At 43.3% G+C, this 27,295-nt stretch overlaps 1 protein-coding gene and 1 long non-coding RNA gene across 18 annotated transcripts in view; one reads left to right on the plus strand and one right to left on the minus strand.

Annotated features, from left to right (window-relative positions):
* The window catches only part of CATSPERE (catsper channel auxiliary subunit epsilon), a 181,845-nt gene extending 163,934 nt beyond the window's left edge, over window positions 1-17,911 (plus strand). For 15 of the 17 annotated variants that reach the window (XM_021931885.2, XM_021931889.2, XM_021931887.2 and 12 more), the window contains 2 exons: window positions 11,050-11,103; window positions 17,334-17,911. In XM_021931885.2, coding sequence (XP_021787577.1) covers window positions 11,050-11,103; window positions 17,334-17,487 — 208 coding nt within the window. In that variant the 3' untranslated portion in view covers window positions 17,488-17,911. The remainder of the gene's footprint in view (window positions 1-11,049; window positions 11,104-17,333) is intronic. The other 2 variants (XM_021931893.2, XM_021931912.2) reach the window with 1 other exon arrangement.
* The window catches only part of LOC110742033, a 56,171-nt gene extending 28,876 nt beyond the window's left edge, over window positions 1-27,295 (minus strand). The window contains exon 1 of the long non-coding RNA XR_002519226.2: window positions 26,848-27,295. This is a non-coding gene — a long non-coding RNA (uncharacterized LOC110742033). The remainder of the gene's footprint in view (window positions 1-26,847) is intronic.

Here is a 27,295-nt window from a genome sequence, read left to right on the forward strand (position 1 = left end):
CTTTTTGTTGGTGGAAGGTCTTGCCTCAGTGTTGATGGATGCTGACTAATTGGGGTGGTGGTTGCTGAAGGTTGGGGTGGCTGTGGCAGTTTCTTAAAATAAGGCAACAGTGAACTTTGCTGCAACCATTCCTTTCATGAGAGATTTCAATGTAGCACGCCATGCTGTTTGGCAGCACTTTACACACAGTGGAACTTTCAAAACTGCAGTCAGTCCTCTCAAATCTTGCCACTGCTTTATCAACTAAACGTATGTAATATGATAAACACTTTGTTATTTCAACAGTATTTACAGCAACTTCACCAGGAGTAGATCTGATCTCAAGAAAGCACCGCTGGGCGCGGTGGCTCACGCCTGTAATCCTAGCACTTTGGGAGGCACAGGCAGGTGGATCACTTGAAGTCAGGAGTTCGAGACCAGCCTGAATGGCGAAAATCCATCTCTGCTAAAAATACCAAAAATTAGCCAGGTTTGGTGGTGGGCGCCTGTAACCCTACCTACTTGGGAGGCTGAGGCAGGAGAATCGCTTGAACCCGGGAGGTGGAGGTTGCAGTGAGCCGAGATTGCGCCATTGCACTCTGGCCTAGGCGACAGAGCAAGAGTCCATCAAAGAAAAAGAAAAAAAAGAAAGAAACCACTTTCTTTGCTCATTTATGAGAAGCAAAGCACTATCATCCATTCAAGTTTCATCATGACATTGTGGCAATTCAGTTCCATCTTCAGACCCCACTTCTAATTCTACCTCTCTTGCTATTTTTGCCACATCTGCAGTGATTTCCTCCACTGAAGTCTTGAGTCCCTCAAAGCCATCATGAGGGTTAGAGTCAACTTCTTCCAAACTCCTGCTAATGTTGATATTTTTACCTTCTCCCATGATCATGAATGTTCTCGGTGGCATCTAGAATGGTGAATACTTTCCAGGTTTTCAATTGATTTTGTCCAGATACATCAGAGGATTTACTATCCATGGCAGCTATAGACTTATGAGATGTAATTCTTAAATAGTAAGACTTGGAAGTCAAACTTACTCATTGATCATGGGCTGCGGAATGAATATTGTGTTAGTAGGCATGATAGGCATGAAAACAACATTGATCTCCTTGAACATCTCCATCTGAGCTCTTGGGTGACCAGGTGCATTGCTGATGAGTAATAATATTTTGTTTTTTGGGGGGTTATTTTTATTATTATTATTTTTTTTTAGACAGAGTCTCGCTCTGTTGCCAGGCTGGAGTACAGTGGCGCGATCTCGGCTCACTGCAACCTCCACCTCCAGGGTTCAAGCGATTCTCCTGCCTCAGCCTCCCGAGTAACTAGGACTACAGGCATATGCCACCACACCCAGCTAATTTTTGTATTTTTAGTAGAGACGAGGTTTCACCATGTTGGCCAGGATGGTCTCGATCTCTTGACCTTGTGATCCACCCGCCTTGGCCTTCCAAAGTGCTGGGATTACAGGTATGAGCCACCACGCCCGGCCTATTTTTTTTTTTTAACTTTTTAAAATAAGAGAGAGGATCTGGTTCTGTTGCCCAATCTGGTTTCAAACTCCTGGGCTCAAGCAATCCTCCTGCCTCAGCCTCCCAAAGTACTGGGATTACAGGTGTGAGTCACCATGCCCAGCCAAGTAGTAATGTTTTGAGAGGAATCTTTTTTTTTTTTTTTCTGAGAGTAGGTCTCAACAGTGGGCTTAAAATAGTGAGTAAAGCATTCTGTAAACAGACATGCTGTCATCCAGGCTTTGTTATTCCACTTAAAGAGCACAAGCAGAGTAGACTTACCATACTTCTGAAGGGCCCTAGAATTTTTGGAATGGTAAATGAGTGCTGGCTTTAACTTAAAATCATCAGCTACATTAGCCCCTAACAAGAAAGTCAGCTTATCCTTTGAAGCTCTGAAGCCAGGTACTGATTTCTCTTCTCTAGCTGTGAAAGTTCTAGGTGAGGCCAGGCATGGTGGCTCACACCTGTAATCCCAGCACTTTGGGAGGCTGAGGTGGGTGATCGCCTGAGGTCAGGAGTTCGAGACCAGCCTGACCAACATTGTGAAACCATATCTCTACTAAAAATACAAAATTAGCCAGGTGTGGTGGTAGGCACCTGTAATCCCAGCTACCTGGGAGGCTGAGGCAGGAGACTCGCTTGAACCCAGGAGGTGGAGGTTGCAGTGAGCCAAGATCACGCCACTGCACTCCAGCCTGGGCAACAAGAGCAAAATTCCACCTCAAAAAAAAAACAAAAACAAAAAAAGAAAGTCCTAGATGGCATCTTCTTCCAACAGAAGTCTGCTTCATCCACACTGAAAATCTGTTGTGGAAGGTAGCCACCTTCATCAGTCATCTTAGCTAGATCTTCTGGATCATTGCTGCAGCCTCTCCATCAGCACCTGCTGCTTCGCCATGTAATTTTATGTTTTGCAGATGGCTTCTTTCCTTAAACCTCATAAATCAACCTCTTCTAGCTTCAAACCTTCCTTCTGCAGCTTCTTCACTTCTCTCAGCCTTCTAGAATTGAAGAGAGCTAGGACCTTGCTCTAAATTAGGCTTTGGTTTAAGGAATGTTGTGGCTGGTTTGATTATCTGTCCAGACCATTCAAACTTTCTCTATATCAGTAATAAGGCTGTTTCACTGTCTTACCATTCATGTGTTCACTAGAGTAGCACTTTTAATTTTCCTGCAGAAACTTTGCATTCACGATGTGGCTGTTGGTGCAAGAGGCCAAGCTTTCAGCCTATCTCAACTTTCAACATCCCTTCCTCACTAAGCTTAATCATTTCTAGCTTTTGATTTAGAGTGAGAGACATGTGCCTCTTCCTTTTACTTGAACACATAGAGGCTATTTTAAGGTTATTCATTGGCCTAATTTCAATATTGCTGTGTCTCAGGGAGTAGGGAGGCTGATTGGAGAGATGGGGGATGGAGGTCAGCGAGCAGTCAGAGCATACATAACATTAAGTCCACTATCGTATATGGTCGCAGTTCATGGTGCACCAGGACACTTTCAGTAGTAACATCAGAGATCACTGACCACAGATCCTATAACAGATAGAATAATAATGAAAAAGGCTGACACTTTGGGAGGCCAAAGCGAGATAATAGCTTGAAGCCAGGAGTTCAAGACCCACCTGGGCAACATAGTGAGATCTCATCACTACAACAATTTTTAAAAAAAATATTATCTGAGCATGGTGGCATGTGTCTGTAGTCCTACCTACTCAGAAGGCTAAGAGGGACGATCACTTGAGCCCAGAAGGTCAAGGCTGCAGAGAGCTGTGACTATGCCACTGCACTTCAGCCTGACGACAGAGCAAGACTCTGTTAAAAAAAAAAAAAAAACAGAAAAAAATGGCTCAAGCCTGTAATCCCAGCAAATTGGGAGGACAAAAAAAGCAAGCACATGTTTATAAAAATGGAAGGTTTGTGGTAATCCTGTGTTGAGCAAGTCTATTGGTACCATGCATAGTATCTGCGAAGCACAATAAAGTGAAACTCAACAAAACAAGGTATACCTGCATATGCTATTTCTCCTGATCCAGTTTCACTTTCCATGATTTCACTTACTTGTAATCAACAGTGGTCCAAAAATATGAGATGGAAAATTCCAGAAGTAAACAATTCATAGATTTTAAATTGCATGCCATTCTGAGCAACATGATGAAATGTAGCACTGTCCCACCTCGTCCAGCCTGGGATGTGAATGATCTCTGTCTAGTCCATCAGTGCTATGTGCACAACTTGCCCGATAGTCACTTAATAGCCATCCTGGCTATCAGATCCATTGTAGCGTTAAAGCAATACTGTTGTGTTCCCGTAACCCTTACTTTACTTTGTAATGGCCACAAAGTGCAAAAGTAGTGATTCTGTCATGTTGTTATAATTGTTCTGTTTTATTACTAGTTATTGTTCAGCTCTTACTGTGCCTCATTTATAAATTAAACTCTATCATACGTTTGTATGTATAGGAAAAACATAGTTATATGTAGGGTCTGGTACTATCCATGGTTTCCGGCATCTACTGGGGGTCTTGGAACTGTCCTCTGTGGATAAAGGGGGACTACTGTATGGTATTTTGTAGTGGTGGTATCCAGGCCATCCTTGGTAAGGGAAATCCGTGCTTATAAGGCCATCCTAGGCACCACAGCCACATTGTTTATGAGCCCATGAGCAAGCATTCGAGTAGCTGGGGAAAGAGGCCAACCATGTGGTGCTCAGGTGATAAGGTAAGAGCTTCCTCTCTAGTAAAGGTGTTTTGATAAACATTCACATAAAACCCCAAAATTCAGATATATTGGTCTCATTCTAAGAATTTCATCTACATGCTTTTCCCTCATATTTCTTCTCATCAACTCTTGTTTTTTCCAAGTCCTGGCCATGTCGCCACATATTTACCCCTGCCCGTGATTATGCCTCAGGCCACCTCTCCTATTAGGAAAAGTGGGAAAATTATCGTACTTGAAGATTTTTATGCTCGGAGGCCTTTTCTTCTCCACTGTTCCTCACGATTACATGTGGATGGAGCTATAGTGCCACAGCTGTCCACATCTGGATTCAGAGCAATCTGTAAATCTTTCTCGTATTTTTTTCTTTATAGTCAGTGGGGAACTCCCCACATCTAGGCAAACGGGAGCTGAGTCAGCTATTCACATGCTTATTTGTGCATTTCGGCATCCCAAGACCAGTTCTGTACTTACACTTCGTGACAGAGTTCATTTGAGCACTTTCGACTTCCTGGTGTTAGAGATAAGACTAACACTCAGCTATGAGAGGCAACCCAGGTTTCATGGTTACTTGGTGTTTGGGGGTCAGAAGTTCAGTTTCTGCCAGTAACTAAACCATGAGCTGTTTCTCAAGAGAACTGTTACTTGCCCAAGAGTACTTGCATTTGCTTCAAAACTGTAGAGGCATCTGCTGATATTCCCCCATCAGAACTTCCACAATCACACAGCCTCCTCATCTGCCACAGACATATCAAGCATCTTTAGATCTGTTAGGTCATAAGAGCGAGATCTCAGCCCTGTTTGCATCACCTGGACCATCTAGACAGGCTCTTCACCCTGGACCCCATTCTGGCTGACTTTCAGGTCCCTCTGCATCTTTGGAGAAGCACATCCAAATTATGGGTGGTATATGTTGCCTCCAAAATCCAAAGTGTGCCATAAAAAGGCACATCCCTTTCTTGTGGAAGAAGTATAAAAAGCAGGAACTTGTCTTTGACTCTCAACAGTGCATCATGTACCCCACAACTCGTGGGATTTCTCTCTCTCTTTTTTTTTTTTTTTTTTGGTAGGGACAAGGTCTTGCTATGTTGCCCAGCCTGGTCTTGAACTCCTTGCCTCAGTCAATCCTCCCAAAGTGCTGGGATTACAGGTGGGAGCCAGCAGACTTGGCCTTGTCTCCTTTATCTTTTGTTTTTGAGACACAGTCTTGGTCTGTGGTCCAGGCTGGAGTACAGTGGCGTGATCTCAGCTCAATGCAACCCCTGCCTCCCAAGCTCAAGCAATTCTTGTACCTCAGCCTCCCGAGTTGCTGGGATTCCAAGCATGCATCACCATGCCTGGCTAATTTTTGTATTTTTAGTAGAAACGGGATTTTGCCATGTTGGCCAAGCTGGTCTCAAACTCCTGACCTCAAGCAATCCACCTGCCTCAGTCTCCCAAACTGCTGGCATTACACCTGTAATGGCCACGACAAGGCCAGGACACTTGGCCTTGTCTCCTTTATCTTACTAATATATCTGCAGTATCTGCTACCTCCTGCCCTCCAGGTCATGTATCATCAGTATAGTGGACCAGCATGATGTTCTATAAGATGATGATAAAAACAAACTCCATGACAGCAGGATCATAGAGTGGATGTGGTCCTGAAGGAAGAAGGGAGGTGGATTACAGTATTCCCCCGGTGAAAGCAAACGGCCTCTGCTCCTTTCTGCCTGCTGGGTTTCTCGCCCAGGGCCACAGACAATGTAGTGAAACCAGACTTGAGCCTCAGTCAGTCTGATAGCAAAGCTCATGTTCTTTGCCCTGCAGGTATCAGAGTGTTGAGGGATGGTGGTGAAAGCTCCCGTATCACATGTACTTTTTGAGTTTTACTGTTTTCTGTACAGTGTAATATATTTAAGTGTCTGGAATTCAAAACTCCTTCAGGTTGGAACAGCAGTTTGTTAAAGGTTTACATGATAGTGGTGTGGGGAGGAGGGAATAATTTGCTAAATGAATGGCTGCTTATCAGATGCTGAGGGTGGTATGGATTTGCTTCTTGGATGAGAATACATTGTGGGGGGAGATAGCCACTATTGATTAATCTCATAATATTCTATCAGTCCCCAAAACTCATCAGTCTTCTGAACAGTTCAACCAAAAAACTTAAATTGAGTTATTCTAGGTGTTGCAGGTTCCCTGGAAAGGAAACTTTGAGATGAAGGTTAGCATGCAGGAAGTTTACTGTTAAGTGTTCCGGGATCAACACCTTTGGTGTTTCTGTCACTGATGTAGTTCTCAATGCCATGGTGAATGGAGTATCGTATGGGTCCTATCTCAGGGAGAATGAGTAGTTCACATCTGATCAGTTCACTCCAGTATTTCCCTTTCTCTAAGTCTTTCTACTTATTTCTATACATTATAATAAAGGGTGGCTGTCCTCGCAAGTTCATTTAATGCATTCGTATCAACAATCGAATATGACCTAGTTATGCTTTCACTTCCTTGGTCTAACACTCTCAGAATTCATTTTTCTATACATATTCTTAGGGTATTGCTTATATGAGTTGGCAAAATTCTGCAGTATTTTTCTGTGTGACCCTTCCTCTCCTGAGTCTGACTTCGTATAGCTCTCTAGAACTTGGTAGCATCTAAATCTGTCTAGAAACAACGTGTTTGTTGAGATGGAGCATGATAAGAACTGGGTTATGCTTGCAACATAACCCCTCAGTACAAGTCTTAGAGCTGGGCATGGTGTTGCATGCCTGTAGTACTGGCTACCCAGGAGGCTGTTGGGGAGGATCATTTGAACCCAGAACTTCAAGCTCAACATTGCGAGATCCCATCTCTAAAATTAAAAAAGAAAAGGAATACAGAAATCATAGACCTAAATATAAAATGCAAAACTCTGAAACTCATAGAAGATAACTAATATAGGAAAAAAAACTAATGAACTTTGCATATGGCTATGACTCTTTGGATAAACACCAATGGTATGATCCATGAAATAAATCGTTGAAAAAAGTTGGACTTCATTAAAATTAAAAACTTCTGCTCTGTGAAAGACAATGTCAAGAGAATGAGAAGACAAGCCACACACTGGGAGAAAATACTTACAAAAGAGAGATCCAGTAAATAATTGGTATCCAGAATATACAAAGAAGGCTTAGAACGCAACAATAAGAAAATAACCAGATTTAAAAATGGGCAAAAGATCTGAATAGACACCTCTCCAGAGAAGATAAATGGATGACAAAAAAGCATATGAAAAAAATGTTCAACATCCTATGTCATTAGAAAATGCAAATTAAAACAATAAGATACCACTACACACTTACCAGAATGGTCAAAATCCAGAACACTGACAATATCAAATCTGACAAGGATATGGAACATCAGGAACTCTCATTCATTGCTGATAGAAGCCCAAATGGTGCAGCCACTTTGGAAGACAGTTGTGTGGCAGTTTCTTACAAAACTAAACATACTCTTACTGTACGACCCAGCAGTGGTACTCACTGGTATTCACCCAAATGAGGCTGAGGTGGGAGGATTGGTTGAGCCTGGGAAGTTGAAGCTGCAGTGAGCTGTGATGGTGCCGCTGCACTCTAACCTGGGTGATAGAGTGAGAACCTGTCTCAAAAGGTTAAAAAAAAAAAAAAAAAGCAAAAATAGTTAAAGAAAATTTGTGTGGCCAGGTGCGGTGGCTCACACCTGTAATCCCAGCACTTTGGAAGGCCGAAGCAGGCGGATCATAAGGTCAGGAGTTTGAGACCAGCCTGGCCAACATAGTGAATCTCCTTCTCTACTAAAAATTCAAAAATTAGTCAGGCATGGTGGTGCGCACCTGTAATGCCAGCTACTTGGGAAGCTGAGGCAGGAGAATCACTTGAACCTGGGAGGCGGAGGTTGCAGTGAGCCACTAAATGGTATATTATTTGCCAGAAAAATGTGACAAATTAATGATTGATATTGTATACCAACCACATTAGAAAAAGATACAAACCTATAAAAACTAATAGGGGAGATAATGTGGAATCATTAAAAAATACTTTATTAATACAAAAAAGGACAGAAGAAAAGGAGAAAGGAAAACAAAATATATAACTTAAAAATACATAACAACTTAAGATAGCAAACAAATAGCAAGACTGTAGATTTAACTTTAAAGATATCAACAATTACATTAAATACAAATGGTCTAAATATCCCAATTATAGAACAGAAATTATCATATTGGATAAAAATATAAGACCTAACTACAGACTGTCTACCAGTAGCCCATATTAAATATGAAGACACAGATTGATTAAAAGTAAAAGGATAAAAAAAAGATAAACCATGCTAATAGTAGTCAAAAGAAAGCCAGATTGGCCATATTAATAGCAGATAACAGGAATTCAGAACAAGGAAGGTATAAAGAGACTCATTACATAGTGATAAAGAAGGTATAATAATCCGAAATACATGCTTCAAAATACATGAAACAAAAACGGATAGAACTAAACAGAGAAACAGCAAACCCCTAACTACAGTTGATTTCAACACTCCTTTCTCAGAAATTGATAGGACAAGTAGAGAGAAAATCAGTAAGGATACAGAATACCTAAACTACACTATCAACCAACTCAGTCCATTTGACAATACTACATCTAACAACTTTTAAACCGTAAAGTTCCAACTGCACTGATTCCATGCTGATTCCATCACAATTTCATTCTATCAAAGGTCAGCTTGGCCCTCTTTTCAGTCACAATCGCCTCTACCCAAGTCTAGACCTCATTATCACAGAACTGGGTTGTTCACTACTGTGTATAATGTTTCCATATGGCCCACTTACATCTAATCTCTCTATTCCAAATCACTTTACAAACTGCTATTGAATTAAATTCAAAAACAGTCATGACTCCTTTATACAAAAAGGGTAAAGTCAAAATTCCTAAGCCTTTCAATAAAGCCCTCTGGAGGGCACATGTGCAGGCATGAGCGTGCACATACACACACACACACACACAAAAAAAAACCCCACTACTTCCCTCTACATGCACCAAGATATTTCCTCATCATCCCTTAAACCTCACAAATTCATTCCCATTTCCAAACCTTTGCTCATCTCTCCCTATACCCGAATACGCTAGCCCTTCATCCTTAAACTCCAACCTTTAGGACCCAACACAAGCCCCTTTGCCATGCTGTGAACATTCCCGTGATAGGTGTCTACATCACTCACTTTTTTGTGTGTGTGTGATGGAGTCTCGCTCTGCTGCCCAGGCTGAAGTGCAGTGGTGCGATCTCCGCTTACTGCAACCTACGCCTCCCCGGTTCAAGCAATTCTCCTACCTCAGCCTCGCGAGTAGCTGGGACTACAGGCGCAGACCCCCACACCTGGCTAATTTTTTGTATTTTAGTAGAGATGGGGTTACACCATGTTGCCCAGGCTGGTCTCCAACTCCTGAGCTCAGGCAATCCACCTGCCGCGGCCTCCCAAAGTGCTGGAATTATAGACGTGAGCCACCACGCCCAGCCTAGAATGTATAACCCTGTATCTTGTATTGTTGTTTGTGGGTCGTATTTACATGCCAATTCCACAAGTTGATATATTGGTAGCGTCTACTTTGGTTTAAATCCCAGTTTTGCCACTACTAGCTACTCAGTCTAAAGAAAATTGCTTACTCTTTTTGAGCCGTTCTGTATCTGTAGAATGGGTTGATAATACCTGCCTTACAGTATTCTGAGGAGTAAATGAAGCATCTGGGTAAAAATCTCTAACTTTGCCAAGCACATAACAAATATGCAATAAAAATAAGTTCCTGTCTTCTGTGTTCTCCCACATGTAGGTGGGTGAAATCATGTCAGAAATGTTTGCTTAGCTATATCCTGCCTCACTCCAAGCAATATACCTAACAATGAGAGACATTCAGTAACATTAGAAATAACAGTTTTATATATGGAGCCCCTAATACTCAGCTTCCTGAAGGAGTCAGCCTACATCAGGTGAACATGATGGGCAGCCGGGTCAGAAAAACCTGACTTCAAATCCCAGCTCTGCTGCTAACAGCTGTGTAAACTTTCTCAAGTTGCTTAACCTGCCTGAGCTCCTCATCTGAGTTTCCTCATCTAAAAGGAAGGGTTGCTGTGAAGATCCACTGCGATAATGCATGTAAGCATTTGGCATGCTGCCTAGTACATAGCAATGCTCAATTAGTATTCTTTTTTTTTTTTTTTTTTTTGAGACGGAGTCTCACTCTGTCACCAAGGCTGGAGTGCAGTGGCGTGATCTCAGCTCACTGCAAGCTCCACCTCCCAGGTTCAAGAGATTCTCCTGCCTCAGCCTCCCCAGTAGCTGTGACTACAGGTGCCCACCACCACACTTGGCTAATTTTTGTATTTTTAGTAGAGAAGGGGTTTCACCCTGTTGGTCAGGTCGGTCTCGAACTCCTGACCTCAGGAGATCTGCCCGCCTTGGCCTCCCAAAGGCTGGGATTACAGGTGTGAGCCACCGTGCCTGCCAGTATTCATTTTCAAAAAGTATTAATGCTCATAAAGGTTAGCTTTTTTTATTTCTGCCAATACTTATTAGTAATATCATTATTACTGTTGCCTTGGGAACCACTATCAAAATGATGTAAGGCTGTTAGGATAGAGAGCTCTTGAGGAATCTCAGAGAAGCCTGAGACGTACACAGGGAAAAATAATCACAGCTCTTCTATGAATGTATCCATCTGTCCTTTGTCAAGAAAATGACACCTTAACTAGGATTATATATGGTTTGATTGTTACCATAGGGACACGGAGAGCATTTTAAAATATATTGTAATTAATTTAATCTTTAATATTATTTTTCTAATTTGCAGTTTCTGCAACCTAACAGCTATGTTTGCAATAGAGACGTTTGGACTGATTCCCAGGTAATGAGCAGTGCCTAACTGGACTTTAATTACGGAATTTCTAAGATACAAGTGGCAGCTAAAAAGGAAAAGCACCTCCCCGCCATGTCTCCCAGAAGCAGCCTGTGCACTCAGTTTTCAGGGTCCCCCACTTAAATCTTATTATGAAAAATATTATACAGTATATAATATGCTAATGAATCCTAAAACAATAACAACAAAAAAAGTATGAAGTGTTCACTGCAAAGTCAATGGTTTTAATCAGTCTATATTTAGATTTTTGGGGGGCTATCTGTGAAATCTGTCTTCCCAAATGACAGAAACTTGCTGTTTCCCTGAAGCCCTGTTACTTCTGCCCCCTATATGACATCCTAAAAATTGTATATGTGTATAGTGTGTATACAGGGACACAGCAGGAAGGAATTCCTGAGAACTGTTACTGCAGCAAAGGTCCCCTTTCGTGCCATCCCACTCAACAGCCACTGTCTTCCTTTCAAACATGTCTCAGCTGCTCCTAGTTGGCAGATGCCACAATGCAGTGGTAGGGATTGGGAGGTGACAGTGGCTGTGCCCTCTGCTCTAAGCCTGGGTCAGCTTTCAACCACAGACCCTCATTCTGATGCATTTAGGAAACAGTAAAGGGATTTCCCTGGACTCAGCTCCAGTTCCCTTGGAGGGCAGAATGAAAAGTCCTGATACTAAAGTTAGAACCCCAGATGACTTTGCTACTCCGTTTTGGGCCTGGTGTTTGGAATTTGGGTGTTTGGGTTTTGTTTTATGGGGTTTTTTTGGGGGGGGCGGGGGAGGATTGTTAAATAAGGGCATAAGGAAAACAATTAAGCTATTCATGGTCCCACTGTAAATATGACTGGCTCCTGGGGTTTCTGTGCTGACAGTGTTAATAGTGGGAATAACCTGCAAATGAAGTCAAGAGTTGTTTCTACATAACCTTGGGAAACAGGCACAACCTTTTCCTAGTGACTTTTCTTCCTCATGGGGTTGGTATGTTTGACTTCGGTGAATATTAAGGTCATTGGGTTGGTATGTTTGATTTAGATGAATATTAAGGTATATGCCCACCCAAGTACCCATCAGCCAAAGAAAGAGTCAAGTGAGTTAGCGGGGAGAAAGGCAAAGCAGGAGGCTCTCACCCACCTGCCCCCGCTCTCACCTGCCAGCAGCTAGAGTCCAGCAGCCAGGGCACATGAGCACAGCATACAGGACAGTCTATTTGGTTAGTGACTGTAGGTTAGCCTCCAGTAACACCTGGGCCCTGAAGGGTAGCAGAGGCACACCAGGGCTGGCTGGTGGTTGATTATTTTCTTAATAATGGAGCCCTTTTCTTGAGCAGCGACTGGAGATGAGTTTGTAGAAGGCGGAGAGCTCGGCACTTCCTTGCTCCTAGCCCAGCACTCAACCCCACCACTTTCCCAGCGTTTCCATTCTGCTCTCTGGAATTGCCATCCTTTAACCAGCAAACTCACCCAGATCTTCAGCCATCCTCTGAGCCCTCCCTCTCTCTCCTTAGGGGTAACCAGGCTCTCCCCCGAAGGCACTGCTCCACCTTCAGGTCTCTCAAGTGGTGCTCTTTTCTTTCACCTCCCATGTACCTCAGGGGGTCCTATTACCAATTCCAGATCATTATTTATCCTCGTTCTTGTAAAACAAAACCAAAAAAACCAACACAAAACATACCCTGATCCTTTGAGGCTCATGGCGTCTGCTGCAGCCCCAGCTGTCTGTCTTCATCACCATGTCCTCTCTACAGTCTGCTGCGTTCATTCTCAACTTTGGCCCCGTCACACTGTTTTCCTCTCCACATCAAGTCCCACTATCAGTGTTTGCATCCAGCATCCAAAATCGTGGCCTTACCACATCCTTGGTGACCTCCCTCTACTGCACTTCAGCCGTCCACTCCCATAGTTACACCTTCCACACTGTCATTACTTGTAACTTCTCTGCTTCCTAAAGCATCAATCCAGACATCACATCCCATTCTCTGATCACGACCTCCTGTCCTTCCAGCTTGTTAATTCCACAACACCCACGGCAACCCCCCTTCACCCTTCCTGGAACCTCCCCCTCTACTTTCAATCTCTCTTTTTGTACTTTGCATTTCCTTACATTTCAAAGTCCATTATTTCAAGTACACTTGAAAGTACACCCTCACGCCTCTGGGATTTGTTCCTCCCTCTGGCAAATCCCCAACTACCTACCTTCTCTGTGACTACACCTGAGCAGCATTCTCTGTAACAGCGATTTCAGATTGTATCTAATTAGCTTCCTCCTCAAACCTGCTTTCCTTAATCATCATCAGGTGAGCTTGTTTCCACCCTCACAAAGAAATTAGAAACCATGAGACAGGAACGCCTTCTATTCCTGATTGCAAACATAAAAATCTACTAACATCTATATCCATCCTCTCCTCTTTCCGTCCTGTTACAACAAAGGAAATATGATTCCTCCTTTTAAATATAATTCTTCCACCTATGCTTTGCACACTATCTGTTCCTCTCCACTTACTGAGGAAACTTTCAAATCAATTATTCCTTCTCTTTTCTGTATATTCAACTCTCCCTCTCAACTAGATCCTTCTAATAGGTTTTTAGTGACCCTCAAGTTTCTCCTTTGCAGCACAAAACTTCTCAAAGGTATTGTCTACACTCACAGTCTCCATTTCCCTGTGTCCGGCCGTCTTTCTCCAATCCATCCAGTCAGGTTTCTATCTCTTCACTCTACCGATTAGTTCATTGAAATAGCTTTGGCCTTCATTGAGCTAATAGATATTTTTCAGTCCTCATTTTATTAGATCTTTCTTCAGCATTGACTCTTCCTTTGGCTGTTGCATCACACCATGGGTTTTCCCAAACTTCTGTAGCCACTGCCTCTCTCTCCCTAGTAAAGAAAGCCTCACTCTCCTTTAGCAGCCTTTAAATGTTGGCCTCCCATGAGGCTCAGTTCTGTCCTGAGCTTCTCACTCTGGCAAGCTCATCTATAATTATGACTTCAATTAGCATCTATATGCACATGACTCCCAAATAATATCTCTAAAACAGTCCAGAGGCATACATCCTACTGTCTACTTAACTTCTTCTCTTAGATGTTTCAAAGACTAGTCAAACTGGACATGTCCAAAAGTGAACTCATGATCTTATCCCATGCTCCCCTATCCCATTATTTAATCTATCTTAAAACGGATGCATTAGGGCAATTACATATAGCCATATAGATTGCCCTTGCACAGCTCCAGGAAAATCCATTCACACAGGCTATGATAGGAATGGTACCCTGTTTTCCAATGTTCCCTCCTACACTTGTTCCCTGTACAATTTGTCCCATGAAATGTACATCCAACTATGCAAGCCAAACTTCTAGGAGTCAAAAACCAAAACCAAGAAACCAAGGATTTACATTCATTTCTCTCTCTCTCTCTCTCTCTCTGTCTCTCTGTTTCTCTCCAGTTCATCCAATCCACAACTATCTGCCATTCATTTAATCCCCTAAATCATCCTTGAATGGATCTACTTCTTACTCCATCACCACCTCCTTAATCCAGGCTACCATTATCTCTGCAAGAGACTCCTAACCAATCTCCCCTCATCCACTCCTATGTTCTTCTAGCTTATTCTCCTCACTGGAGCTAGAGTAATCTTTTCAATGCTAGTTTTAGTAGCTTGAAACATTCACATTTCTGTCCATAAAATTAAAACTCCTTAAGGAGTTTTGGCCTACAAATCCTTGCATGATCTAGCCCCTACCTACTTTTCGAGTCTCATCTTGGATCATGTCCTTCACATTTTCTCAGCTCCAGACCGAGCAACTTTCTTTCAGTCCTGTCCTTCTCCATGCTCTCTCCCATAGCAGGACCTCTGCACATGCCATTTCCTCTATCTAGAATCCTCCGTCCTCTATTTACCTACACTTCACTTTACCAACTTCACTGTACCAACTTCACTTCTATTTATTCATCAGATTTTAAGATAATTACCTTTTTCCCATGAAGGCATTTCTTGATCCATTTACCAGGTTAAATCCTGCTTTAAGAAGCTTTCATTGCATTGTATATTTCTCCTTAGTTCTTACCTCAGTTGCAATTTTTAATTTATTTTCTCATTATTTGATTAATGATTATATCCCGCTAAAATGTAAGCTCCCCAAGGATGGGGACCATGTCTGTTTTCACTCGTCATTGTATTGCTAGAACCATGCACAGTGTCAGGCAGATATGAGATGGTGAAGTGGCTTAACTAAGTTCTCAGAAGGAAATCATACACTGGGGACAGATTAAGTTTATTGCCACAGAGGAGAAAGGTGAGACAAAGGAAGCCTGGGGAAACTATAACATTGAAAACAAATAATTATGGTTTAAAAGGGACTCCAAAACTAATGTCAGATACCAGGACACCAAATAGAAAACAGCACAGTGTCTGGCTTAAGAAATAAATCCACTCTGATCAGAAGCATTCATGCAGGCCCAGCGTGGTGGCTCATACCTTAATCCCGGCACTTTAGGAGGCTAGGTTGGACAGACTGTTTGAGCCTAGAGTTGAAGACCAGCCTGGGCAACATGGCAAGACCCCATCTCTATTCCTCACCCAAAAAAATAGCCAGGTTTCGTGGTGCATGTCTATAGTCCCAGCTACTTGGGAGGCTGAGGTGGGAGGATCACTTGAACCTAGAAGGTTGAGGCTGCAGTGAGCCCTATTCATGCCACTGCACTCCAGCCTGAGCAACAGAGAGAAACTTCATCTCAGAAAACAAACAAACCAACAAAAAAAGTACCCATGCAGAGTTCCAGGTGAAGAGGCAGATGTCTGGCTAGAGTAAGTGCTGCACACACACACACAGACACACACACACACCTGGCTGACCCTCAGGTACCTCAAATTAAATATGCACCAAAGTAAGCCAACCATATACGCACATGCCCTCAAAAAAGTGCTCCTCCCTCTGAATTTCCTCCATCCGTGAAGGTAACACCATTCTCACAGTAACCTAACTCCAAAGCATGCAAGGAAGATCACCTTTATTCCTTCATATTTCTCAAACCCCACATCTTAATAATCACCAAGATCGATCCAATCTAACTTCTAAATGTGTCTTAAATATATCCACTTCTCTCCATTTCTTCCGCCATTAATTTTGTTAAGACTCTCATTATAGCTTACCTCGATTATTCAAATACTTCATAACTGCTTTTTCTACCTTCACATTCATGCTTTGCTTTCTTCCATTCTTCACACTCCAGAATCATCCCTGTAAAATGTCAATCCTATATCATCCCTCTGAAGCTCTCTCCTGCCTTAGGCTAAAACCCACTCTCTAGCTTAACTTAAGCAGTTTTTGCAATCTGGCCCTGCCCACCTATCAATCCTCATCTCTAACCACTCCTCTTGGCACCTGAGCCCCTGTCATACTGAAGGAGCTGCAGTTCCAGAATGTCTAGGAGTGGTCCTGAGGTGTTACCAAGTTTTCATGCCTTCCCATAGCCTTCTGCCTTTGTCTGAAACACTGTTCCCACCTCGATCTCTTCCTCCACTCTTATCTAGCTAACTAGCTAACTCCTACTCCCACTCATACTCATACTGAGCTAACTCCTACCCAGGCTTAGCTCAGACATCCCCTTCCCTGGCCTTCCATGATGTGTGACTCCCACAGAACTTCCTGCCCAGGCTCAGTTCAAACATCCCCTCTACTGGAACGCCTTCCATGATGTGTAGCTCCCACAAAACTTCATCTGGCTGGGCGCAGTGGCTCACACCTGTAATCCCAGTACTTTGGGAGGCCGAGGTGGGCAGATCACTTGAGGTCAGGAGTTCGAGACCAGCCTGGCCAACATGGTGAAACCCCAACTCTACTAAAAATACAAAAATTAGCTGGGCGTGGTGGTGCCTGCCTGTAATCTCAGCTACTTGGGAGGCTGAAGCAGGAGAATGGCTTGAACCTAGGAGACAGGCATTCCAGTGAGCCATTGCACTCCCCGCTGGGTGACAGAGTGAGACTCCATCGCAAAAAAAAAAAAAAAAGACAACTTCATTTCCTCCTCTCACTGCATTGATCACCTTGTCTATTTTCCCGCCTGGTCAGCCTCAAACACTAAAAGGTAAACACCGTGAGGCTGGACGGTGCGTCTTATTCGTCTTTGTTCTCTGTCAATGGCATAGTAGCTAGCCATTCAAAAATTGTTTAAAGAAATTAACAGCCAAAGTGTGAACAATAACATCTAATGCCTCTTATTTTTCTGATTCCAGTCCAAGTGTCTACCTGGTGGCTGCTTTCCTCTTCGTCCTGATGCTGCTCTTCTTCACTATTCTCGTTTTGAGCTACTTTCGGTATGTGAGGATTTATAGAAAATATATTTATAAACCACTTCACAACCCTCAAAGAAAACATAAGAAGAATTAGGAAAACTGACAGTTTGTTTATTACAGATATATGTATATAGAGAAACAGTGTATTTTATACTTAGATTGAGAGTGTTAGTATTTAGTATTAAGAATACTAAATATAAGCTCATAGTAGGCATTGAGTTCAAGATCTGAAAAATATTCTTGAACCCTCTCCAAAATAGAAATATTTTCATATACAGTGTGTTATTAAATTAATCCTTTATGTGTTTGCCTTCATTTTAAAGGTACTCTATGTACTCTTACATGGCATGAAAAACTAAATTTGACTGTTATAATCCTTTGTAAAAATGAAAGTGAAATTTTGAAAATATATTTCTGTGTCAAGTATTATTTTGCATGAAACTTTTCACATGAAACCTTATATGACTGTAGTTAATTTATATATAAAGGATTTAATAAAAGTGTGTGGATTTAAATAACCCGCCCTAAGCAGATTTTTTCTACTGGTAAATTCACATATGAAATGTAAAATATATTATATTAGAAATGAGCAGCTGATGTTCTAAATTTTATTTTATTTTATTTTATTTTATTTTTTTGAGACAGGGTCTCGCTGTGTTGCCCAGGCTGGTCTTGAACTCCTGGGCTCAAGCAATTTTCCAGCCTTTCATGGGATTACAGGCGTGAGCGTGTAAAATTTGGAGCTACACCTAAACTTTAATTCTAAGTTTTAAATTTTGACTTTGATGCTGAAAATAAGCTTCTTAATTTGTCCAAATATTACCACAGCCTTCTAAATAATTAGTATTTGTATGTATCAGTCCGGATTCAACCAGAGAAGCGGAACCAGAGGGAGGGGTGTGTGTGTGTGTGTGTGTGTGCGCGCACATGTGTGTGCGTGCTTACTCTCCTCTAAAGAGATTTATTTTACAAGAATTGGATTGTGTGATCGTGGAGGCTGGCTAAACAAGTCTGAAATCCACAGTGCAGGCAATCAAGAATGGAAGATCACAAGCAAGACGAAATTCCACGGGCATTGATCAAAGCTGTCGTCCGCAAAGAATTTCTCGTTTTACCAAAATCAAGAACAAGACAGAGATACCCGCTGTTCATCACTGTTTTGAAAGTTCTGACATCATGAAAGAAACATAAAATAAACAGTACAAATGCTGGGAAAAAAGGGACAAAATCCTCTCTTTAAATAATATTATGTGCTAAGAAAGCCCAACAAGTTTTACCAGAATAAGAGAATTTGATGGCTCTATACTGGACAAATATTTACAAATCAATACTTTCTCTATAATAGTTATCATCTGTTGGCAAGAGAATCTATTCATTGTAGTGACAAATTATATAAATTTAATGGGAGAAGAACATGACCTATATGAAGAAAACTTTAAAATATATAGTGAAAGAGGGCCGGGCGCGGTGGCTCACGCCTGTAATCCCAGCACTTTGGGAGGCCGAGGCGGGCGGATCACAAGGTCAGGAGATCAAGACCACGGTGAAACCTCGTCTCTACTAAAAATACAAAAAATTAGCCGGGCGCGGTTGTGGGCGCCTGTAGTCCCAGCTACTCGGGAGGCTGAGGCAGGAGAATGGCGGGAACCCGGGAGGCGGAGCTTGCAGTGAGCTGAGATCCGGCCACTGCACTCCAGCCTGGGCAACAGAGCGAGACTCCCTCTCAAAAAAAAAAAAAAAATATATATAGTGAAAGAGGTGAAACAAGATCTGAAACTAGATAGCAGGGGAAAAGACAAACTACCCGATAGAAAATGAGCAAAGTTTCAGTCGTCTCACAAAAGAGCATATCCAAACGGCCAATCAACATATTTAAAACAACGTTTTTTTAGTGTTTATTATATGCCAGGAACTTTTCTAATAACTAAACCTCCTCAATAACCCTGTGAAACAAGAACTATTATTATCCCGTTATGGAGATGATGAGGAAATTGGCACAGAGAGGGTAGATAAATCTACTAAGGTTGTATCATTGGTAAGTGATGAAACTGGAATTCAAACTCAGGGAGACTGGCTTCAAAATCAGGTGATTATCCACTAAGGAAGCTCAGCCAGAGCTTCTGTCAGTCAGAAAGATACAAACCAAAGTCATGGTGTGGCAGCATTTTTCACCTGACAGCAAAAACTCCAAAGGGTAATAATACTCTTGAGAAGGAATGGGGGTCAGGGATAGGAAGGAAATTATCTTGCAGTTCTGAAGGAAATGTAAATCGCTATAGTTTCTTTTTAAGCAATCTGGCAAAATCTGTTAAAATTAAAAATACAGACTCTCTTGGACCCAGCAACCCCACCGTTAGGCATCGTTCCACATGGTGGGATGGGGAGGACCAATATATCAGGATATGTGTATGCGTGTGGGTGTAGATGGATGGATGAATAGATAGAGATGCTATACATATAGATAGATACAGATATACAGACAGAGAGATGGCATCATTAGTTGCTGTGGCAAAACTCTAGAAATAGAGAATTAACACCTACCAACAGGTGAACAGGGAGTGGTTGAATAAATGATTTTATGTTGACCACATAGTGGGTGCTAAATGATTTAGAAGATTTTTCCACAAGGTTCTGTTAAAGGAGAAAAGCAACCTACAGAGAAGCATCTATAGTATGATCCTATTGTTATGCAAACAAAATAAATGTTGTGTGATTGAGAACGTGGAAGAAAGCATGGCAGTGATATGGAAGGGGGGGGCAGGGAAGTGCTGGGTAGAGAAAGGCTGGTCCCTGTCTAGGGATCCACCCTCGGGCCTGTGCGCACAGACCTAGGTGAGGACAGGCACTCCTGCCTTCATGCCCAAATGTTGCATTTCCCAAGAACACCCTGGCCTGCCATGACCCCCTCCTGTGCCTATAAAAACCCCAGGACCCTAGTGGGCAGAGACAAGAAGTGACTGGACGTCGAGAGGAACACATATCAGCAAAAGAACACACAGGCGGCTGGACGTCGAGAGAAGCACATGAGCTGAAGAGCACAGCTGGCAGGCCATGGACCGGCGGAACCACGCGGAGTTTGGGGGTTTGGCCGGGACGGTCGGTGGAGAGCCTGGCTGCCAAGTGCTTGACTCCAGGGGAAAACCATCTCCTTTCTGGCTCCCCCATCTGCTGAGAGCGATTTCCACTCAATAAAACCTCACATTCATTCTCCAAGCCCATGTGTGATCTGATTCTTCGGGTACACCAAGGCAAGAAACCCAGGAGGCAGAAAGCCTCTGTCCTTGCAATAAGGCAGCGGTCTCATTGAGCTGATTAACACAAGCTGCCTACGGACAGCTAAACTGAACGAGAACCCCGTAACACACACCCACTGGGGCTTCAGCTGTAAACATTCGCCCCTAGACACTGCCCGTGATTGGAGCCCCACAACCTGCCCGTCTGCCTGCTCCCCCAGAGGTGTGAGCAGCAGAACACCAAAGAAGCAAGCCACACGCCCATCGCATGCCCTGCGAGGGGATAAGGGAACCTTCCCCGTTTCAGCAGTATACATACCACTCTGTTTACATTGTGTGTGCAGGTATGCACGTGTGTGTACATGACAGGGGGTATGGGGCTGTATCAAGAGATGTAAAGAGAGAGAAACAAGGCCCTCCAAACCAGGTGAAGAGGAACAATAGAAAAGCAGCCTGGAAAATGTTCTTTCTATGTAAACCAGTATGTATGCATGTAAAGACAAATGAAGTCACCGAACTTCAAATGATGTCATTTTTTGAGGAAAATATTTTTAATGGACATAATAATTGTATGTATTTATGGGGTACATAGTGCTGTTTTTATACGTATAATGTGTAGTGACCAGATCAGGTAACTAGCACATCCATTGTCTCAAAGGTTTCTCATTTCTTTGTGTTGGGAACATTCAATATCCTCCTCCTACCTATTTGAAACTGTGTATCATTATTAACTAATGGTCATCCTACAGTGCTATAGAACACTAGAACTTCTTCCTTTTATCTAGCTGTAATTTGTATGCTTTAACACAGGGGTCCCCAACCCCCAATGCAGCATTACCGCGTGAGCTCCACCTCCTGTCAGGTCCGCGGCATTAGATTCTCGTAGGAGTGCGAATCCTATTGTGAACTGCACGTGCCAGGGATGGAGGTTGCACGCTCCACATGAAAATCTAATGCCTGATGATCTGTGGTGGAACAGTTTCATCCTGAAACCATTCCCTCCCTCCATCTTCCCCACGCCCCATCCATGGAAAAACTGTCTTCCACAAAAGCAGTCACTGGTGCCAACAATGTTGGGGACCACTGCTTTAACAAATCGCTCCCTGTCCTTCCCTTCCCCCTAACAAAATGATGTAACTTTAGATGCTATTTGCTTTCTTCCCACTTCCCACTACATTGTACTTAAATGTTTTAATTAATCATAAAAAGTAAAGCTGCTCTTACTGTGAGCAAAGAGACGGGAAATGAAGAAGTGGAGGCAAAGTATAGACAACTCTTTCAAGAAGGTGCCCCCTCACTTTTTTTTTTTGACAAGGAGCAAAGAAATGGCAAGCACCTGAGCACAAGTGAGGTCAGGAAGATGTTACTGAATATGGGTGGAAATAATCAAGTAGCTAGGAGAAACTGGTGATACAGGAGGAAAGAGGTAATCACTGGATCAAAGTCCTTGAGTCGACAAGAGAGAATTAGATCTTGTGCTGAAAACTAAGAACTGAATATTTCGTGAAAGTTACTCATGAACTCTGGCTTCCCTCCTGTCACAGAGGTAGGTAGGCTCGCAGGAAGATCGGTGGTTCCTGGAGGCCATGAGATTGTGCCTCACAAGTCTCCCACTGCAGGAGTGTAACTGACCCAGAGCATCAGCTGCTGCCCTCTGAAACTCATCACCACATTTGCACCAAGCCCATGGCCCCTCAGGGTGCTCCCCACCTGTGACCAAGTGCATTGGGGAAACTAAGGAAGACCCAATGCTGGTAGACACAGGACTCTTAACAGCCCGGCTCAAGGACTCGTGAAGGCATTACCAGACCTTCCTCGGATTTCATAGCAGTTTAGGCAACTCTATCCAATCTCAATCTGCACCATCTCTCTCCTGCGCTCTCTCTCTGTCTGGTAGTCTCTCAACTTCCACAGCTCCCTATTTTCTTTCACACAAGCATTTTCCTCAATGAAATCATTGCACATTGAATCCCATGTTAGTAACTGTTTCTCAGTTACTATGACTTGTGGATTAGCACAAGTCATAAGTGAGTGGTCTGAGAAACCAGGCAGTCAGATGGTAATTTGGGACTGGCTCACCCAGCACCCAGAAGGCAGAGAGGAAGCCATCCTAAGGGATATGTGGTCAGTAGTAGTCCTTGACTCTAGGGGGTGATTCCATTGCTAATGTTCTCATTGGTAGTGAACTGAGAAAACGTCCTGGTGGAAGGGAAAGCTATGGCAGGTGCAATGGGAAAGGGATTTGAAAAACGTGGGGATCACAAAGACAGTGATTGAGTTATACTAATGACCTGCAGAAAGCGGAGACCAAGAGCCACAGCAGCTAATGGGGATAAGAATAAAAAGCAGAGTGTCTCTTGTAAAGAGGTCATCGTCACCACTAGTGAAAAGGCAGACACAATTGAACACTGAGCTGAAGACCTGGGAGTCACAGGGCTCCCACAATGTTTGCACACAGCCACTTTAGGTCTGTTACTGGGAGGCTGAGGCCCTGGTAGAGAAAACTTTTGATCCTAAAAACTGGGACAGGAAAATCTGGATGGATGCTGCTGAAGGTGTTGAACTCTACAACCTCCACCCCTCCCACCCGCCTCTGGGCATGCAGAGATGGCCCACTGCTCCCTATCAAAGGTTAGCCCTTTTGCTGTGCTACAAGATGCTGCAGAAGCCTTGGCCTCACCAGGCCACGGGTGCCCCCCCCAACTCTCCCCGCCTACTCTTCTTGGTGTGGCAGACTGAAAACTAGGGTGAAAATCCCAGCATACACCAGCTGGTGACATGCAGGGCCTCAAAAGGAATGAAGAATTACAAAAGCTAATATGTATGTACTGGCAGGAGCCAGGGGAATGTGTGGGATTGGATTCTACAAATTATTTATTTTTATTTATTTATTTATTTATTTATTTATTTATTTATTTATTTATTTTTGAGACAGCATCTCACTCTGTCGCCCAGACTGGAGTCCGATGGTGTGATCTCAGCTTACTGCAACCTTCACCTCCCAGGTTCAAGTGATTCCCCTACCTCAGCCTCCCAGGTAGCTGGGACTACAGGTGTGTGCCATCATGCCTCGCTAATTTTTATATTTTTTAGTAGAGATGGGGTTTCACCATGTTGGCCAGGCTGGTCTTGAACTCCTGACCTCAAGTGATCCACCCACCTCGGCCTCCCAAACTGTCAGGATTACAGGCATGAGCCACTGTGCCTGGCCTCTACGGATTCTTTAAAAATGGATAAGCAAGAATTGATGGACTCAGTGGCATTTTCTCAGGACATGGAATTTAAGAAGATCCCAGCATGGACTGTAGGGGATGGGGCGAACTCACTGCTGGGGTGACTCTTAGAAGCCTGGAAAAAAGTGACAGCCAACTCTCAGCAAAGTAGAAAAAGCCTGGGTCCTCCGGCAGTTGGTAGAGGAGGTAATGAAATGGTTCAGGGAGGTGGCTAGGCTGGAATGGATATGTTACATGAAGCCAGAAGACCCAGCTGAGGACTATGACCCATGAGAGGGTTCAGCTGGCACATCATTCCCCAGCAACATCCTGATGAGGGTACCAGTGTCAATGAAACATTAAGTGGTGGCTCTTCTCTGCAGGTTAGGGATGACTACTGGTGAGGCAGCCACAGGTCTGGGTTCATCCACATCCATGGAGAGGATGAGGCCTCACAATAAGACAGTCTTGGGGGTGATGCTTCACTTCAGAAGCAGGAGCCCACATTACCATAATAACAGGCAAGGAGCAGCTAAGGGGGCTCAACTTGCTGGGAGTTGTGGAGACAGTTAATAGAATGGCAAAATTGTCAGGTAGTCAACAAGGCTGTTGGTTAACATCTACAATAATAATAAACAAGAATGGAAGAAGAGGCTGAGGAACATTGCCCCAGTAAAAAGTCATGGTCCCTTGCTCAGTCTCGAGACTTGGAGTACGTTTTCAGACCCAGAGCCCATTGACTGAAGAGGCGGCCATGTTCCCAGGAAGAAGGATCCTGCAGTGTGGCAAGTATTATATATACTGTGACAATTCCCCCAGAGATCTATGACTATCTACTCAGGTGACTTTACTGGGGAAAGAGGAATAACCAGGCATTTTGAGGACTATTACACACAGGTCTCAGTTGACATTAATACCCAGAGACCCGAAGTGTCATCAAGCCTCCCCTTTAGAGTGAGGGCTTATGAGAGCCACAGTGGCTCCACTCACCCCGGGGCCTTTCCCAGTCTCCAGAGTACATACTTAGAATTATATACTTGGCTGTGGGAGTAAAGCCCACATTGAGGCCCTTGGTTTGTGAAGCAGGAGCAATCAGAGTGGGAAAGGCCAAACAGAAACCTCTGAAACTGGCCCCTACATGAATCCCGGCAAAGTGAGAAAACTGTTATTCTGGGGGATTGCAGGGGGAGGCAGATATTATTACCATCATTAAAGACCTAAAAGATGCAGGGTTGGTGGTCCCCGTTGTATCTTTGTTTAATCACCAGTCTGCAGAAAACAGATGGATCCTGGAGAATGACTGTTGACTCCCGCAGACTCAACCAGGTAGTAGCACCAGTTGCAGCTGGTGTGCCAGATATGGTATCGCTGCTAGGGCAGATTCATCAGACCTTGGGTATATGGCATGCAACTACAGACTCTGCAAATCTGTTCTTTTCCATCCCCATGAGAAAAGAGGATGAGAAACAGTTCACATTCACATGAACAACAATATTCAATTACCCACCTATTCTATGGAATTTCTAAGTAGATATCTTCATTTAGATAACAAACTAGCAAACAAGTTCATGTCTGGTCTGATCATGGTAGACCAGATGCCATGGTAGACTAGATGCCCAGGTGCCATGTTGTTGTGGGCCCCAGGTTATGTTGTACCCATTAAGAATGGAAAAGGCACTAGGGAAGCTGACTGCCCAAGTTCCAACAAGGATGACCTCCATCTTGTCACCAATAGGGAATCATGTTCTTGGAGAGGAGGGAGGCACAGAATTGAGAAGTGAGCTATGTTGAACTCTTACCACCTATCTAGGGAAAGTTATTTGCCTTGCCTGAAATATAACCTCCAGATATAGAGTAGCAAAGCATTATCAAAAACCTAGCCAATCACATTTCACTTCCATTTGAACAACCTGGTACAATTACCAATGGCTTCAAAAGTCAAGTATATCAATTCCGATTATGCATAACTTCATAACTAAAGACACCTAAGACAAAGAGCACCATTGTCCCCTGAATTGTCTAACTAGGCTACCTTCTCAGGGACCTGATCATTTTGAAATGGAAAATAAGCAATTTCAAGATCTACTGGAGAATTCATATGCCCATCTTCTAACATTGGACTCCAAATCTTGCAGTCAGTGTACTCAACCAATAACAACTGATCTAACAGAGGATGGGGAATGGGGAGTGGGGTGGGGGGAGCTGAGGATGACCTCTCAAATATTTCCCATGGTAGAGCAGAGAGGAAACCAGCAGGGCTCTGGAACACATAAGCCATTCTTCACTCTGGCTACCACCTCAGTGGAGGTGACAGAGTTTTATATAGCCATCTGTGGTAGCTTCCAAGCTGGGCTCCAGTGATCCCTGTACTCACACCCTTGTGTAGTGTCACCTCACATTGCTCCAGAGTTGGTCAGTATGATCAACAGAATACAGCAAAAGGAATGGTAGCTCACTTCTGAGACCAGGTTATAAAACACTGTGGCTTTCTTGTTGATCACTCTCCCATTCTGTCTTGGATCAATTGCTCTGGGAGGAACAGCTACCATGTCATGAGCAGCCCTACAGACAGGCCCATGTGGTGATAAACTAAAGCCTCCTGCCAGCTGACCTGTCAGTGAGCTTAGAAGCAGACCCTCAGGCCCCAGTCAAGCCATCAGACGATTGCAGCTCCACCAGAGACTCAGAGCCGGAAACACCCACCTAAACTGCTCTTGGATTCCTGACCTTCAGAAACAATGTTTTAAGCTGCTATATTTTGGGGTAATTTGGAACGGAACAATAAATAAAACACAGACTCAGTTCATCTCTACAACACAGAGAGCAATAAGCTTTAAAATTAATTTTCCTTTAAAATGGTTTGGGCAGCTTAGATCTCCCCCCAGATTACCTAAGAAATAGTTTGTGATTTTCTATGCTTTGCTTTCTGTTGCCAGGGCCTCTCTATCTAGGAAGGGATATTGGCGGGAAACTGGAAGGCAGGAGGAGGAGGGACTTCCTATTTTGTACCTTCCCGTCAGCAGCAATGTAGGCAGGACTCTTCATCTAGCAGCAGTAGCACTTGATTTCAGCAGCCGTGGTTGATTCCTAGCTTGAAGTTTTTTAAACTTTCCAGGGCCGATGTCACTGTGCCCCTTTAGAAATACCAGAGACCAGCAGTTCTCCTCTTCAGGGTTTGTGACTCCAGCGTAACAGGGCTCTCCTGCAAGCTTCAAAAATGTTTCAATTCTGACCTCTTTATTACCCCAGACCTAAGTGTCCTAGCTTTTTCTAGCTTTCTGACACCTCAGTGTTCCCTTTTTGTTTCAGCCCTCTAATACCCAATTTACAATTCTGTATACTAAATTCTCTTTGTTCATCTGTTTCCTGACAACCACCTCAAATAAGTCTGTGTGTTATGTTCATTATTTATTTATTTATTTATTTTTTTGAGACAGAGTCTCGCTCTGTCGCCCAG

Source organism: Papio anubis, chromosome 1 (assembly GCF_008728515.1).
Source record: "Papio anubis isolate 15944 chromosome 1, Panubis1.0, whole genome shotgun sequence".
Lineage (NCBI taxonomy): Eukaryota > Metazoa > Chordata > Mammalia > Primates > Cercopithecidae > Papio > Papio anubis.